The 19,181-nt window shown below is 38.8% G+C and overlaps 1 protein-coding gene across 3 annotated transcripts in view; it reads left to right on the forward strand.

The window, feature by feature from the left end:
• Positions 1–19,181, forward strand: part of LOC113156612 (zinc transporter ZIP11) — a 103,243-nt gene that overhangs the window by 71,304 nt on the left and 12,758 nt on the right. For all 3 annotated transcript variants that reach the window (XM_026351847.1, XM_026351849.1, XM_026351848.1), the window contains exon 6: positions 16,944–17,111. In XM_026351847.1, the coding sequence (XP_026207632.1) occupies positions 16,944–17,111 (168 nt within the window). The remainder of the gene's footprint in view (positions 1–16,943; positions 17,112–19,181) is intronic.

Genomic DNA, 19,181 nt, shown 5'->3' on the forward strand with positions numbered 1-19,181 from the left:
CCAGGCAAAGAAGCCCATCGAGGCCTCCCAGCCTGGTGTTGTTTTTCCTTGTTTTTTTGGTTTTTTTTCCCAGAAAGGTATTCATTTTGTTGTGCAGACGGATACGCCTAATTGTGTATGTATGACAGCTGCAGGTAGCCATGTGACTCTTCTAATGGTACACGTCAGTCAGTCATATGGTAGGGAGCTGTACAAGGGTTTCCACTTAGGATTTTTTGGGGGAAATTATTTCATTAGGTATATAGCGGTCATTACAACTTGTAACAGAATGAGTGGCCCCAACATTTGGATTATTTACTGCCCCTTGTTTTTTGGGTAGATCTTGGTTCCTAAAGATAAAGTACAAACTTTATCTGAAAAGTAAGTACGAACTATAAATAAATGTGGCCTACCTCTGACTGATAGCACAGACCAGATAATTTATTATTTATTTGAAAACCTGCTGAATCGCTGGCTGTAGATAGTATTTCTGCCTCTTCTTTATTGGTCTAGTCTTTGATAGAACAAATAGCCAGACCGTTAAAAACAACATGTTCTGATCCTACAGTCTCATGTAATTGTCATGGTTCTAGTGTAGGAGGACCCATTCATAATGCCAGACATGCTATAGATAAAAGGAAGGAGTTTATTGTCACTAGATCATTCGTAGGATGATAGAGGAAATAGACAGGGAAGAACTCTGTTGAAGTCTTCGTGAACAAAATGGTGGTTGCTATGGCGTTCAATGCGAGTCAGGGAGCTGAATACAAAAAGATGTGGCAAGGGCACAAAGTACAAAGTAACAACAGACATACAAGAACAGCACAGAGCTCAGTCCAAAACAGAGAAACAACAATTAAGACACAAATTACCAAACAAAACTCAAAAGTAAAATCACATGAAGAAAAAGAGAAAAACAAAATGCACGGAAGAGTAACAACAATAACAACAAAAAAGAAATCGCCAAACGGACAGGCAAAAGTTTACACTGAAATTTTACAACAGTATCCCGTTGAGGGGTCCAGGGTCCACGAGCTGTGTAAACAGGATATTGAAACAAGAGTCCAAGAACATGATGCTAAAACATGGTTGGGACAAAGTGACAAAGCAGAGTTCTCTTAAAGGGGACAAATAGACACAGGTAAAAACAATCAAGGTGATTAGTGAAGCTGAAGACAAAAAACTTGCACAATAATGGTGCTTCCCTAACTCCCCTGGGAAATGTGGGAAATACAAAGTTACATTTTACACAGACCTGTCTATATCAAACGACATCGGTTGCAGAGGTGGAAACATCACAGTTTGGTTGACTTTGTGCACACAGACAATTTGGATAGGAACAGGATGAAAAGATAAAGTACTTCCTGGGACAGTTTTATTACAACACACAATGTGTCACACAGGTCTCAAACTGTCTTCTTTAAAAGATCCGGCATCTTGTTGACCATTACCATCACCCCTCCTCCCTCTTCAGACTTTTGGCTTCAGTACATCATTGCTCCAGCCATCAAAAACTGATGCATGTGGTTCACTATTGTAGCCGATTGACATACCCATGCGTCTTATATTTAAAAAAGGGGTTTATTTTTGCATCTATGTGAGACGCCAAAAGACACGACAAATTGACAATATTTGACACTTTGGGAAAGAGAACAAGTATTCAGTATAAAGCCCATAAGCAAGCTTAGCCTTCTTTACATTATTTTGAAATTCTTACTAACTCACAGAGTAGCATATGGAGTGCTCAAAGCACAGATGGCGCCAAGGAATGACAAATAACATCTGGTCACAGCTGTCTGTGCTTATGCAACTATTTTAAGACCTTTAAAGATGTTGCAAAAATGCAAAAAACAACAAAAAAAATACATTGGACAACAGTAATGTAGAAGGAGCTTAAATGCTTCTTGTTTCTCTGTGCTGCTGTTGAATTTTCTGCAGGTTTGTTTTGCCCGAGTTTATTTCTTTTTTATGAAGGACACAAATGCTGCCTTGTCTTCTATTAAACCTCAGCTGACAGAAAAAAGGAAGATTTAGCGACAGTGACTGAGGATGGATGCTCCCTGTAGAATGAGACCAAGGGATAAACACTCAAAATCTTCAGTGTCTAGGCTTAGTATTGCACCAAATGTGCATCTCTCTTCTTATATTATTTATGCCACTCTTCTTCCTCTGCCTTTTTCTCTCATCCTTTCTTTATTTCACTGTGTCTCAGGCTGTCACACACAGATTTAAAGTTATTCTGTGCTTCTCTTGTGTTCCTCTAGGATTGTGTCTGTCTTGAGAAGTTTGGTGGGAATGGAGATATCAGCAGTTAATTAGTTGAAAAAATCTTTGTGCAATCTTCCAGCATCTTTATAGTTCCACAGCTCAGCAGGTTTTATGGCAGACACTGAATCAGCAGGTTGTCCAACAAGGAAAAGCCTTTAGGTCCTTAACGTTTCTCACTGAGCTGCTAAGCAATCAAATTTTTCCTCTTTTTTTTAAACCTTCATCTTCAGTTCCTTGCAAATCAAATTCTTTGTTTTACATTGTAATTATTTGAAGATCAAAAGGCATTAACATCCATTAGTATTTATAACGTGCACAGTATGGATAGCTAATCTGTACTAATATCATCTTTGTATGGTTTTATATGACACTGAGTTAATTAGCAATTACCAGAGCAGGAAAACACAGGGTATGTGGTTGACATTCAAGGAACCTCATTTTGGTTATTTTGTACAATGGAACATTAATTAATTTTATGAAAATGGTAATTAGAATTTGCAGACTTTATTGATAAAGATTGCCTACATCTTATTGCCTCATATTTAAAATTTTGTTAAAATCTTTTTTATTTTTTTTGAGAGAAGATACTCCTCTATTTAACAATGCTGCACAGTCACTAGTGAGTATTTCTGTAGTTCCAGAGAGCCCAACATTTACTGCAGGTACATAAACATCAGATTGGGTGGCAGATATCCAATACTGACGCACTCATTGGTATTTGAGCCAATAAAAAATTTTATCAGGACATAAAATGGTCATGTTGTGGAGTCAAGCTAATTTGGCATTACTATAGTGAACTTTTATCTAGACATCGGAATGACCCCAGCTATCTACAAGACTAAGAAAAGTAGATATACTGCAGCTGATGCATGGATAGATTGAAGTACTTCCTACTACACTCATGGATAAGCAGTTATTGGTAATGGATGGACAGATGGATGGATAATGGCCTCTTTGCACTGAAGCAGCCCCCACAACATTCAAGGATAAGTGGGTATATCAATAGATAGAGATCGGATTAGCCCATGTAAAGTATACTAGAGGAGGACTGTACCATGTGTAAGTATATTTTTCCATCTATAATCAGTAAATGTTTTGGTCATTGTGTTTTCAGATGAGTTACTGGGCTTGAGAGGACCAAGTTATGTGATTCATAAGATAGAAATTGAAAAAAGCAAAATGCCTTATCTGGAAATTAAACAAATGTGAGCTAGGTAGTTAGTTTGAAAGGTCAGCAGGGGGTGAAACTATTCCATTCCTGAAGAGACAACTTACTGTATGGCTTATATACCCTTTGTATGCTTGAAGAGCAGTTTTCATCAGGACATCAGTAAATCCATTTAGAAGGAAAGGAAATTTAATTGCAACTGTTTTCAATTATTATAATAAGGAGTTATTGTAAACAGGCAGGCCACTAATTAATTTATAAATAGTAATAGTATATATATAATATATATATATATATAATAGTAATGGTAAAATGTCCCCAAAAAAACATATTTGTTTTCCATTATGTGATCTTACACTCAAGGAGTTGACCCGTACTGACTCCTTTGTTATCTTGGCTGTGTGCTTAGGGTCATTGTCCTGTTGTCCCAATCTGAGGTCCAGTGCACTCTGAAACAGTTTCCATTTTGTTTCAAACAGTTTGTTTTCCTCTCCCGGTGCCTGCTGCTGAAAAACATCCACAAAGCATGATGCTGCCACCACCATGCTTCACTGTAGGGATGGTAATGGCCAGGTGCTGAGCAGTGCCTGGTTTTATCCAGACATGACACTTGACATTCAGATCAAAGAGTTCAATATTTGTTTCATTAGGCCCGAGTTGGTCTAATGAATCATGGTCTGAGAGTCCTTCAGGTGCATTGTGACAAACTTACTAAGGAGTGGTTTCTGTTTGGCCACTCTACCACACAGGTCTGATTGGTGGAGTGCTAGAAGAGATGGTTGGTCTTTTGGAAGGTTGTCCTCTCTCCACAAAGAAATGCTCCTCCATAGTGACCATCCCTGACTAAGGTCATTTTCTCTTGATTGCTCAGGCAGCCCGACCTAGGAAGAGATCTGGTTTCAAACTTCTTCCATTTATGGATGATTAAGAACACTGTGCTTAATAGAACCTTCAATGCTGCAGACATTTCTCTTTACCCTTCCCCAGATCTGTGCCTCAATACAGTTGTGTCTCTGAGGTCTGCAGGTCCTTGGACTCCATGGCTTGGTTTGCTCTGATATCCACTGTTAACTGTGGGACCTTATATAGACAGATGTATGCCTTTCCAAATAATGTCCAATAAATTGAATTTCCTACAGGATACGTCAGAACATTTCAAAGATGATGAGTGTAAACTTAATTTTGAGTATCATGGCAGAGGCTGTGAATACTTATATACATATTTTTGTTTTTAATAAAATAGCAAAAATTTAAAGGCTCTAACATAATAAAATGTGGAAAAAGCTCAGCGCTGTGAATACTTTCTGGATGCACTGTATGTCAGCCTCTGTTGCTATGAATTAACTTTTCTTTTTCTTCATCCATCTCTCACATCTCTCCCCTTAACTCTCAGTATTATGCAATGCTGGACCATAGGTAAAATATGAATCCATCCTGCCGAGACATTTAAATGCCAGATTGTGGTGTACCCTGCATCTTGGGGTGAATTTTAGTCAAAGGCTGTTGAAGTTAATTTAGTTTCATTATTTTCAATGAAAGGTCATGGGCCTCTTTTTAAATCCCACCATAATATGATACAATACATGAAATGTTAACATAGACAGTGATGGGGAATATCTGCAATTTTTTTGATAATTGTAACTGGCTTTTTTTTTTTTACATGTGCTCCAACATAGTTTCTTCCTTTATTCTCTCTACAAATTAGTATTTTCTAATTTGTGCCCTTTCTGATGAAGCTGGTTGAAAACCAGAGATAAGGACGACAGGAAGAGAGGCAACAGAGGAAATTTTCTGAAGCATCACAGGCAGTTGAATTCTCTTCTAATTATAAAATAAAATGCTGAGACCCAGGTTGGTGTTCATGTTTACTCCAACAATCCAAATGGTGTTATTTATATTGTTGAGCTTGATCTACTTTTGTCTTAATTGTTCTCTTTCTTTGAATTTTCACATTATTTAACGTGCTGTTAAATTCTCATCATAGACCTTTGTTATAATACTCCCATTAAACATCAGCAAAGAGATTAACCGCCACCTGCCCCAGAGTATATAAGCACAAGCAAAACTGAGAAATAAGTTCATTTTCCTCCCTCACTGTGATATAGGATATAGGTAGGTTGACTCTCGATGACAAATTTATTCAGACACATTAGATAATGAAAGGAAAACATATAGAACTTCAGCGAGTGAAAAGAAATTTCACTGATTGATGCCTTTCAGAAAAGCCAAGAAAGCTCAGGTCCTAGTGAGGAACCCTGAGTGATGTAAGGTACTGTAATAAGCATATGTAGGGAGAAGACAGACAGACAGACCCCACTGACAGCAGTATGAATCAAATATAGGACCACATAGCAAAGTGGCCCATATCTGAGTTGGTTTGTTCAGTCAGAAAAAAAGATTGTGTTGAGATTGTGCCACTGCAGCATGTAAAGTGCAAAGGTGGTCTCCAAAAATTTGTAAAACAAACATCAAACCGCACTTTGGGCCTAGATTTTCCTCAAGACAGTAGATGTGTAGGATTCATGCATGATTATGGATGCAGTCTTGCTTCTGTTTAATTGTTTTACGCTTTCCTCTGTTCTTTCACTTTGACAAAATTAATACTTCTGCTATTGCTAACGAAATGGAAAGAATATATTGGCTGGAATGATATTGATGGCAGAGACGTCTCCAAGGAGACAAAGGCAAGGTGTCACTTTGAAGCTTCATCGGATCAATGGTTTCGACTGGTGCAAGCTGTTGTAACACACTGTCTCTTTGTTTCTGCCTCTCCCTTGTTACATGGATCGTTGTAATAAGAGAAGACATTTCCACACTGGAGGTGTGGATGGCCTTATCAGAGTGGCACAGCTATTTTTTTTTTTTTTTCTGTTTGTGTGTCTCCTCACACAGCCATGATATCCCCATCAAGGCCAGACGGTTGCTTGGCAACAATGACCAATCAACACATAGCTGTTTATTCCCCGTTTCCTTTTCCGTTTCTCTCTCTCTGTGTTTCGCTTGTCGTCACGCTCCTTTGATCCCGCTCAACGTCACACCGTCTCTTTCTCTACGTCATTGCTCTCACACAGCTCACCTCTCTGTTCCAGTTCAGTTTGAAATCAGTGGTTATTACTGGCAGCAGGTATAACAGCAACTACATTTCTATATATCACATTAGCAACAGTTGCAATTTTAAAACTTAAGACATGACATAGATAGAAATTCAAAATAGCTAAGTGTAAATATTCATCATAAAGTTTTTTTCCATCTTTTTGGGTTGCTGGCAGTGTTGCATTTAAAGGAAAATGATGATTCAAATTGCTTCAATCCACAGAGATGACGTTCTTCTCTGTCTACTGTATATGTCAATAAGCCAATGTTTGCTCTACCACACTTACCACAACAACTTTATGAAGGGATAATGTGTCATGGGTGACATTCTGCCACATCCTCATCACACTCGCCAGGGAAGGACCCTGGGCTGCTGTGTACATTTCAAGAAAAGATGGAAAACCATAAAATGGCCTGTGTTGCATCAGGTTTTCATGCTACTGTTGCCGTGTCCCATCTTATTTGTTTGTCCTTCAGCTGAAGCTTTATAGGACAAACAGATACATGGAAAATAGATGTGAAAATGGCATAAAACAAAATTCTATTCTCATGCTGTCAGTCTTGTCAGGTTTCATCTCCTGTGCTTCAGAGGGGGGTCTGTACAAATTGTCATGCTGTTCTGGTTACTTGCAGAGAAGATTCACCAAATATCAATGAGGCAGACTGTATTTCTATTTTGGATGCATGCTACCACACGAGGCTACTCTGTGCTTTCTTCACATTGGCCTTTGTTGAGCATTTGTGTGACTTTGATAATGAACTGAAAAGGCCACCAGTTAATGAACACAAGAAGTGACAAAGCATGAGGGATGTTTTTTATCACCAGCTTTTGCGTATTCATTTCATAGGTAGGTCTGTGTAAGTTGGCCTTGCTGTATGCAAAGATTACCTGATCAGCTCTATTCATGACCAGCTGCAGCTGGCACACTATCCAAAACTCAAGAAAAGTTTTTGAATGATAATAAAATAGATGTATGTTGGCTGTATTAAAAATACTGAGCATTGTGGAATGGAAGGAAATTGAAAGCGAACCTTTATTGATCGGGACTCCAAACGAGCTGCCACCACAGCGCTCAGTCTTACAAATGTTAACAGCCAAAACACAAAAGTCAACACTGTTCCCATGAGGAAATGTTTCACCTTTTCGCACACTGTCAGTAGAAAGGACATCTGCCCCATTGCTTCTGTGTTTGTACTGTATTTGGAGACGTGACTTTATGTGTCATGTGTCATCACAGCAGGAGCGCAGGGTGTCCTTTCAGCTCTGTCTATATCTCATCTTCACCACCTCTCCTCTGGTGTCATCTGGCTTTTTATTGGGCCATTTTCTTTAGATTTTCTTTCTCTCTCTCTTGATCTTTGTATGGCTAACTTTTTTCTAAAGAAATGCAGACCTTTTATTTCATTGGAGTATGATTGTATTTTATGGTGCCGAAAACCAGCTGTGAGGCCAATTCACCTGTTGGAAGACACCTTGACTTGTCAAAGTAGGAAAAACAAAGTGTACAGTAGTTAATAACATTATTAGTATTGCATTTAGGCAGTAAACCAAATTACTGAGCCAGTGTACACAATACCAGAGCCTCGAAGCTGGCTGTATGGAATGCAGCCATCATTAATTTCATTTGCTACACTTGTGTTTGCCAAGTGAACATGTAGATTGTCTCATTAGCCCCATGTGGAGGAACCAGCTTGCAGAATGCCCTCGCTGTTGAGAATTATCCTTAATGCTACTCATGATTTATTAGTTTGACTTTTACTTTATCCAGTATTGAGTGAGATCAGTGCATTTTAATTGTGTAAATATGAATCAGTTATGCCTATATTGAGCCATGACTTTACTAAATTGATTACGTGACTTTCAAATGTAGATCTAGACATTTAAATTTAATGCATTGGCTTAAAATTCAGTGTGTGACTAAAATACAAGAAAGTTTTTTTAGAGCTGCACACAGACAGTGCTGCTAATGACAGATTAGGGATTTAAGACAGTAGTTAAGAGGAGCAGAAATTCACAAGCCTTTTTTACATGAGTGTGTTTACTTTGGACAGCAAGATGGAGAAAATGGAACACAAAAGAGAAGAAAAAGCTTGGGTTGGGGACAATACATGACCCCAGACTAAATAAATGGCCCTTCAGAAACAGTGCAGACCAACTTTGTCCAGCTGCTGTTCTCCTGTGCAGATGGATGTGCAGTAAGAGGACTTTCTGTTCAGTTTGTGGGTATTTATGCCGTGTTGAACTAATTTGTTGGCACTGCTTTTTTTGGCTGCGTCGCCGGACAGTTAATCAGTACAGTGCATGACTTTGTCTGAGGCTCTTTCTCATCTCCACCTCTGTCCTCAGCAGCTGTTGTTCCCTTCCTGGTAAATCTCTGCAAAGTACTGGAATATTTGATGATTGGAGATCTAGCAATCAAATGGTAACCTGCTATTGTGCTCATTGTGAGACATTGAGGTTAAAACCATCAACATGTACGAATAATGTCCCTGCCTTATTGTCAACCTCTTTTTCTATTGTTGTCTTTCCTCCTACAGGCTCCTCTATCTCTCTCCCCCACAACCCCTCTCGCATACTAACCCCACAGTGCTCTCCAATTCTCCCCAACCCTTTATTTGCTTCAGTTCCTCCTGTTTTCCCCTGTCACATAAAACATCTTCCCACTTCATCTTTCCTCCTTCACTGCCTTTTTTTCTGAATTGTATTATTGTCTCTTCAAATCCAGCCGACCCTGTCCTTCTCTGGTCACTTTTGACTGACAGAATCTGCAGCAGTACCATTCAGGCCTTGTAAAGGACCATCAGCTTCTCTATTGCAAATACTGTCTGAAGTCATTGCTCTCCACTATCTGACTAACCATCATAAAAAAATGAGAGCTGTCACAGAATTCTGGGGTTATTCATTTTCCCCAAGCAGTTGCTTTAAGTTTTTACACTAATCTATACAGTAGTCGGTGTACATATTTTATTTTTTTAAGCTACTGACACTATAGTAAAACTACAGAATTAAAATGGCAAACAAATGTGAATGTTCCACTGGTTCAGACATTGTAGGTGAGAAGACTGTATGAGAAGTGACCTTAAACATGGCTCCTGTGTCCCAGTACTGCCCAGTGGCCATAAGCAGAAAGCTCTGATTATACCGGACAGCTCCCAGGTAGCTGATAGTGGTTGGTTGGGGTTACTGGCTGAAGCCGTGACTGCACATGAAACAAAGGGCAAAGGTGCTCTGTCAGATTTGCCAAGTTCAATAAGCTCAAATGAAACCATGCATCAGATAAAGAGAAATGAGCAGAGGAATATTACTGCATTTCTTTTGTTTGTTTGTTTCTTGCAGTGATGATTTAGTAGGTTGTTTAGCACACTAATCTGTGAGTGTTTGAAGTGAGAATCCAAAAGATCATTATGATCAACGAGTTTTCATTTGAAGTAATTAAAATCATCTGCACACTAAAATATTTAGATTTACAGAACATTAGCTAAAAGAGTCCATCAGCAAACTGGTCACATAGTTAAAGCGAGACTACATGAAGAGATACTATATTTAGTATCCAGGTATGTTTCCTGATTTTGGAAAAGTAGTTGGACAGAATAAGAAATTAACTCAAGATCCTATTTCTGCCTTTTTCCAGAGCTTTCATCTTATGGTTTTTCTCAGCAGATAAGTGAGTTTCCTTACATGACCTAAAGTCACAATTTAGTTCTCCTGACTGGTTTCCTGTTTGCAAACAGTTAATAATAATAAATAATGAATTTATGTATAGAGCACTTTTCCAAACATGTGTTACAAAGTGCTTAACATAAGAGACATAAAACACAGGTAGCCCTACAAATCCAACTTGAGCAAGCACTGGGACAGTGGGGAGGAAAAACTCCCCCTAGAGGAGGAAACTTCCAGCAGAACCAGGTTCCAAGTTAGTCGGCCATCTGCCTCGTCCGGTTGGGGTGCAGGAAACAATAAACAATAATAAAAACAAAACTCATAACAACTACAACATCAGCCTCAGGACTTTAGAAAACCAGTTCCAAAGGAAAGACATTCAGTTAATAGGAAGTTGTCCTAAATGAGCAGTCGTCTGTGTTTAAAGATCAGAAAAGACTCACCAGTAGAGTGCAGTTGCACCCATCCCGCAGGCAGAGAGCACATTTCCACAATGTTAGTGATGGTATATATGCAGATATTTTCATATTTTCTAAATCAATACTTAATAATAATATGAAAATACTGGTTCAAGGTCAATCTTTATGTGACACAACTATCTTGCTAATCTTGGTGAGACACATAGAGGTGATGATGTCAATTGCAGGTAGAAAGAAATTGCCTGTTTGTTTCCAAAAACATCAACTGAGATCACAGGTTCAACTTCTACTGTAAACACAGAAACCTCTTCCCACATCCTGGAATAAAACCTAATTCTGTTGCACAATGGCATGTTTATGATTTGTGTCTTGGCAAGATTAGCATGTATGGAGATCCTGCTGACAAATGATTGTCTACTTTTCCATGGAACAAGATTCAAATATATTTTCTCCTCCATCATCTGTCACCACCATAGAGCTTCAGGAATCTATTGAACAGCCTTGCAGTAATAGTATGAGCTATCTAACCTTATCACTGGTATTTCTTCCTGAAGTTTCAAAAACAGATCCCCACACGTCTCACTGACAACGTTGCTTGGAAACCCGTCTGTGGTCACCAAGTAAATCCTGATCATTAACATCATTTGACCATAAGATGTGGTTGAAAGCTTATACTTTAGATGATGAATGGACACTGAGTCAGATAGTTTTGTTTCTGGCCATATTTTGAGTGGAAGTCCAGTGTTCCCTCTCGTCTTGGCTCTCTGTTTTGTTCTGGCTGGTGAGAGCAGTGATAAACATGTGCAAACAAATGCAGAAAAACACAAAAATCCATCATAGAGGCAGAGTTGAGGAAGCCTGCAGAATTGGGTGACATATTTTGAAGCCACAAATTACTCATTTCACCCAGTGTTTAGGTGAAAATGTTGATAGCACAGATTTAAGTGGATTTAATATGGTGATGCTTTAATTGTTTTTGGTTAATACCAAAGAAAAGAAAACCAGCAGCCAAAACAGGGAGACATCCCAAAGAAGTAAACTACCACACATGGTCACATATTATTCTAGCCAGGACTGTTAAGGAAAGTTAGAAATCCTAATCTACATTAAAAGAGTGAAAAAGGAGTCAGCTTGCTGTAACAGTGATTCAAGTTCAGCCACCATTTTTTGTCACATCACTTCTAACTGCCCAGGAAGGTCGCCTGAACACTTTTCAATTTTCTGATTCAATATTTCTGTGTTTCATGCTGTGTTAATGCTCCAGGCGTTGTCAGGGTAACCTCATCCTAACTGCAGCCGGCGGATACTGTATATTAATAGTAGCAAATCACCGACTGTTACATTGGTTGTTTATTAGCATTAGAGTCCCATTGCAACAGCTTTCGATTCAGCTGTTGCTAATGAGTGCTCAAGGTGATGATGGACAGCAGGTGGGAACAGAGGTTGTGCTTGTGAAGTGATGTTGACATGTGTTAGTGTGAGAGAGCACATATAGTACACACGTGTGATGCACAGCAGATGAACACGGAGTAGCCACCGTTTGGGGATTATTTTTGTCCTAAATAGCAAACTAGTCTGAATGGCTGCTTAATTTACTGTAGATATCCACCACCAAAAATAGAAACAGAAAAATGCATTAGATGCATCTAAGGAAAATCTCAAACTTTGGAAAAAGCACTTGAACTTGCATTAATATATAATATAATATTTTCATAGTGGAACTTTGCCCTGTTTAGCATTTATAAACATTACATATGTGGGTTTTTATTAACAGACACTGTAGTCATATTATTTATATCATATTATACATATTTATACATATATATTTTATACATTTATATTAAAATGACATTTCAGTCTTTATTTAGTTTATATAATCAAGACAGTGTCATTGGCATTTTACTTAACATAAAGCAATCTTATTCCTGCTGTATCATATTTGACAAACCCATATTCAACGCAATTTTACTATGCAATAACATACCAAATGTGAAGGAATTATAAGTTATCCATATAGAAATAATAGTAAGATATGAATGTTGTTCTTACAATAACCTTTTAAAACCTTTTTTGGCATTTGGAAAATACTGTACTGTACTGTACAAGAAGATCAATATTACACTTATCAGTCTGCAAGCGATAAAGATGAAACCTGGAAATTGTTTGTTTTGGGGAGATACCTAACCTGGCTTTAACAAGCTCAAACAGGTCTGCTATTGCACTATTACACCTGTTTGGTGCTTTCCATCTCTTGTCACCAAAATGGCAGCTAGAGTAACATACCAAAGTATGAATGGTATTAGGAAGATGAATATATATAACAAATCAATTATTGTGAGGAAGTAACAATCTGTAACGCAAATTGAATTTCTCATATTAAAATTGTATCATGAGGTGCACTATGCTTTATTTTGTGTTGGTATTATGCCCATCACTGGTGTTGGTAAAGCCAGAGCTGCCAAGAGAGAGGACAGAGCTCCTTAGGTGAAGCGTGACACAGAATAAGATGAGGAGGAGAAGAGGGTGAGAAAGAGGTGGAGGGTGATTACTGATGAGCACTGGAGTGAAAAAGAATGATTTAGGGTCAGCAGGCCAGTGCCAAGTAAAAAGATGAAGGAGTTTTACTTGGGAGTTCTGGAGGTAGAAATCACAATCAGCATGGACAGAGAGAGACGTAGATGTGAGTCTGATTGCTCGGCTGTGGGCTGGAGATGAGAAAGAGGGAGGTAAAGAGACTGAGTCAGAGAGTGTGTGACATAGATGGAGTGTGTGGGTGGAAGAGAAGGAGAAGAGGGGAAAAGTGAGTAAAAATGGAGCTGGATATTTGTTATAAAATACTGTAAATTGCAAATGAAGACAACTACATCCTATTCAACTGTTACCAAAATACAAATAGTAAGTAACTAGTAAGTTCTAATAATTTCCGTTCTGCTTATCTGTATGTTTTCCAAGGTCAGTGAGGCCAGTAGGGGCTTTCCACTGCAGAACGCTAATCATCCCAATGAAGTGTTTCCACCCACCTGTCAATCAAAGTAACAGGCTACTCTGCTAGGTTTTTGGAGGAGACTGAAAATGTCTCTAATGAGATGTACCTGTGTGCCTGTGTTTATTCTGAGTGTGCAAGGCAATCCGAGTCAGACTGCTTCTTTAAGCTGACTTCAAAGGTAAATCAAATGTATCTGATTCACCAAATGGAAAGTGGTCTTCTCCGTGTGTGGATTTTGATCCTGGATCCTGTTCTCGTGGCAACAGAGTAGCAGCACAGTACTTTCTTGTAAAAGATGTACTGTAACTGTCTATAGAGTAAAGGCTTAAAAATTTGCTCAACAGTTATACCCTTGAATTAATGTGATAAATACGTAGTAAATGTGAATTAAATGTTAATTATTAAAGTTAAAATTTTAATAATTTAATTACATTCACCAATCCCAGTAAAATACAATACTGTGTAACAGTTTAGACATATTTAGATTTATAATCTAAATCTAAAGTAAAAACCAGAGTGGTTGGCTATTATTTTAGACAAGTCTTTAGATGAGTCACTGCTCAGCTGGCAGCTGTTTATTGTAAACAACTGCCAGCTGAGCAGTGACTCAGATGGCAGAGTGGGTGCCGATCAACTCTAGGGTCGGTGGTTCATGACTTGTCTTCTCCTTACCATATGTTGAAGTGTCCCTGGACAAGACAATGAATCCCCACGCTGTCCAAAGACCCCATCCACACACGACTGGCTACACAAGCCAGTTGTGCTGGTGCTCATCCTAAGCCCGGCGACACCTAGGGAGGGTTGTGTCAGAGAAGGCATCTTGTGTAAATTCTCTGCCGAAGAAATGGAGTCACCGTGATCTGCTGTGGTGATCGTGGTTGATGAGGTTTCATTCAAACAATGCAGAATAATTACTGTAGATAGAGTTGAGGCCCTCTATCTTCACTTCACTTGAAGCTTCTGATGTCTTTACAAGTGCACCAAAAACCTTAAAAGAAAACTTGGAAATGTTGGCCTCGTATAGACCAGCACTTCACAGACCAGTCTCCTCCTGGTTCTATGACAGAAAACACATTTCAAATACCAGTCCTTGTCATCAGAATTGCACAGGCAAGTGGACTCATTTTAAAATTACATCCTCCCACAGCCCGACTAAAGCTGAAACCAAAACAAAGTGCCAACAGTGACTCTCTGTGGACCACTGGGTCTTTAATAAGTTTACTGTAGGGTCCTACAGCCTTAAATGTTGGGAGGTTATAACTGAAGTGTGTATTTATTTATTTTTTTTGTGTGTGTGAATAAATTAGTTTTATAATTGTATTATTAGATGCTATTTGTGGATAGTAACAGGGGTTGTACTTGTAGCGTCAGCTGTAGACGCAGCTTGTTGTTATGCTTGCTGATTTTGGGAGGCTCAATCATAGAGAAATGTTCTTGGAGTTTTGGCCTTTGCAAACGGTCACTGTCTGAGGCTGTCTGCAGAGCACCCCGAGCTATAGTCTGGATCAGCTGACCTTTGCAAGCCAGATAATTCCAATTTACTGCCGCCTAGATGACAAAACAAGATACATGAAATGCACTAATAGAGGTCAATTGCTTGTGTTTGAGAATGTTTGTGAGAGAGAGACAAATAGAAGTAAGAGGGGCAGATAGTGATTGGACAGGCTGCTGAGAGATAATGGGTAAAGATTAAGGAATCTGCAGTGTGCTACTGGGCGATTCATCTGTGTTTAATTACAGACAATTAATAATGATATTGTTTAAAAAAGAAACAATTAGAACTTAAATTAGCATTCAACTTATTTAAGAAATACATTAAAACCACCTTTTATCCATAGGCAGACTAAATGTGTAGTATTACAACAGTGCACCATTTACTAAGCTGTTCTAACTGCAATGACTGCATGACTGTCCTTGATATACACAGAGCGATTATTAAGGACAATACAGGGTTTTGTGCTAATTAGATTGTCTTGGGCCATTTACTTTGTTTCAGTGACGTTAACAGAGATTGCAGTAATGACAACTGGGCCAAATCCAGGACTTTTTAAAATTTCAGAATAGATTTGTAGCTCTCTGTCCTTCAGGCTGGAAGCATAAACCTGATGACAGACTTCTTAATCAGATGTGAGGCAGTCAACTGAGGCATCTGATTTAATCTGCAATAAGCCTAATTGTGTCTTAAGTTCCTATTTGACTGATATCTTGTGGATAATTGTTTGCTGAGTGCAGTGCCTCACAGGACATTTTCAGTGGGTAACAGAAACGGAAATGCTTATTTATGTGCTACCAAACTGACACATATGAGAGTTTTGTTTATGTTGCCTGATGAGATCTGGGTTAACATAAGACCCAATTAGAATTTCAAAAAACTGCCTTAAAATGCCTGATTGTTGTACCTTATTAATTCTGTGTTAGGTTCTGCTGCATCTTCTTGACGTACATACAGTATGTGTTCTCACACTAGCTCAGATTAATCTTAAAGTGCCGTTTATAGCATCTGACAGGTGGAGATTTTCACTGAATACTAAGCAATGTAGTCTGTGAATAATACCAACCTCTGTCTGTGTAGGGACAACTGAGAATGTTTGCTCTCGGTGCCTTCCTGCAGCAGCAGTACCCATTAAGGGTTCAGAAGTGTTTAAACTAAATTGGAAGTGCATCACCCAACCACATATTGGAAAAGGTGCATATACCTATTCCAAATGACTCTACTCAAACGCAGGGCCAGAAACCTGCCGTCATAGGATCCTCCAGTCTACATCAAACATGCTCTTCGTGAACTCTTTTTCTATCTTTTTCTGAAATTTCGATAACAGCACACATGTGGATGTTGCCCTTGGTGTCTTTTGCCCATTTACTTTGAGTGCAGAAGCACTCTGGAAAAGCAGAGACACTGCTTGAATGCGTGATAGGTTAGTTCTCTGCTGAGGAAACTAGCTCTCACTGCGTTGGTGTGTGACTTTAAACATCCATCCATTTATTTTATATGAAGTTCGGTCACGGTGGTAGTAAATTAATCCAGATGTACCTCTACCCAACCACATTCTCCAGCTCCTCCCGGGGAATTCTGAGACAGTCCGAGATATGAGATATGTAATTTTTCCAGTATGTTCTTTGTCTGGCCTGGGGTCACCTCTCAGTTTCATTGTGAAAGAGCAGAGGATCCATTCAAAGCTCCCTTCGGGTGTCCAGTATCTTTAACCTATCTCTAAGACTGAGCCCGGACACCTCACAAAGAAGAAGTTGTCATGGTGAAGTCACGATGCAGGTTGTTAGATATAAACTAAATGCATCGTGCCTACAGTGTGTGAACATAGCATATAGTTTAGATATTTGATTTCAGCATTCATCTCCTCTCTTACACAGATAAATTAGAGAATGGGGATGTGTACCAGAGAAGGAGAGGACCTCATTCAGGCATCTCAGGTGGACAGGAAGGGGGAGCAAAACAACAGGAAGCAGTTGGACAGGCCAGAAGCAGCTGGCGACGAATCCTTCTACTCATCCTTGCCATCACCATCCACAACATCCCAGGTGAGAACAAGCCAGAGAGGTGTCTGCGGTTTATGACAGGGGAATTTGTCAGTGTCACCGTTAACATTTTGCTAGATAAGTTAAATTCAATTCTCTGAATGTATTTCTGCCGCATCGCCCCTGTACAGGCCGTGAATGTTACCTTGGAAAGAAAGAGTGCGATCATGGTTCACTGGGTCTCATTTGACCAACAAACATTGCAGTTGCCATATATCTATCACAACAGTGGCATGAAGAGAGGACCTCACTCCAGCTGTCCTCCTTTATGTTTAAATGGAATGATGAAGATGAGTGAACAGAAAAATAATGATGAGGCCTCTGGTTGAGAGCCTTTATGTCTAAACTTCAGCTAGCACTGAAATTAACTACTATGATGTTTTTCATTTAGACATGAACGATCCTCCGTGGATTAATACGGTTACATTAAAACTAATGTAACTGTAATGAAGTGGTAAATCAGGACCATCAACTAGATATTGCAAATCACCCGAGGTTTACATTTGCTATGGAACCATGTGAACTGTATTCAACAGCGATGAAGATAGTGAGGGAACCCCATAACCAACAACAACGACCCAGGAAGAAAAAAAAACAAGGTTTCTCTACCAATTTATAAGTCATTAAGGAAAACACACCTGGGCTCTGCTGCCACTCTGGTACAGTGGCACATCCTGCACTTTTATTACAAGCTCTGGTTTATTTTCTACTGAGTCCAGGCTCAGATGCTCACAGGATGTAAAGGAAGGTACATTTCTATCGCACTTGGTAAGTGATATGTTTGCATAATTATTCTGATAAATCTTGTCCAATAGACAGGAAGAGACATAGCCTTCTTAAGGACTAACCAGAGGTCAGCTAGTCTCTTTTTTTACAGCTCTAAATTAAACATAACACAATTCATGTTGAAAACATCAGGGGAGCAATTAACAGTTATTGTTGGCATTTCTGGGAGCACTGACACAATTTAACACTTGTTTAGATTAATGATGTTTAAAGGTCCATCAGGACACAATAGACTTTGAATGTGACAAGCTGACTCCTTACATTCTTAATGTAACTTGAAAAACTAAATATCACCTCTACTTACAGAACATTTGTTCCCAACATGTCACACATCACAGCAGTAACTTTCAGCGGTTATTACTTACAAATACAAAGAACACTATCTGCCCCTGTTTTAGCATTATCCTGGTGAGAAGCTTTGCAGCATGCCTATTACTTTACCACCACTAATAACAAGTTGAAATGTGCGGCATTGATGGAACGAAATAGAAGGAAACACAATTTCCTTTCTTTATACTTTTGTTATGTAGCAGTATTAATTTAAATTACTGTATACTATATTGAGTAGAGGTTTTTTTTTTCTTTATTGTTTTGATTTATTCTATACTGTCACTCCTTCCAGCCCTTGCTCTCTCTGCTCTGCTGCACTCTACTGCACTTTGACTAGCACATCAGGTGGTCTTTTTTTTTTTTTAAATAAATAAAATGCCCCAAAATGCACTAATCAAGCAGAAATAATTGAAATTCTTAGACTGAATAGGAGGGTGATTTGCACTCAAACTCTAAACATTAAAGGGAATGTGTACAGATGGGACTGGTTAGGATGAGAGTGTGCAAAAAAAAAGATATGTGAACATTGATGTTTACATTTCGATGACATCAGACCATTGGCTGTTTCATCAGTGGATCGTTACATCTGTATTTGTTTATGTTATGTACATTGCACACAATACAACAACATAGTTCGTGTATCATCTCTCATCTCATCTTTTGCCATCATTCCCTCTGTGGAAGTTGGAAAGTTGGAAATAGTGTTTTTTTTTTCTCTACTGCATTCATTAGTGTGATTAAATGTGGAAATCCAGAATACATCATGAGCAGATCATTGAGCGACTGCAACTTAACAATTTGCTCACAACCAAGTGTAATGCTCATAATTAATAAGGAAATGTAGTTTGAGTTGTTCGAAAGATTTCCTGCGCCAGACTTGATCGATTTCCATTTGTTCTGTGAGTAACAGCAACATTATTGTAATAGTGCGGAATGATTGTTTGCTCAAGGGAGTGT

This window comes from Anabas testudineus, chromosome 19 (genome assembly GCF_900324465.2).
Source record: "Anabas testudineus chromosome 19, fAnaTes1.2, whole genome shotgun sequence".
Taxonomy (NCBI): Eukaryota; Metazoa; Chordata; class Actinopteri; order Anabantiformes; family Anabantidae; genus Anabas; species Anabas testudineus.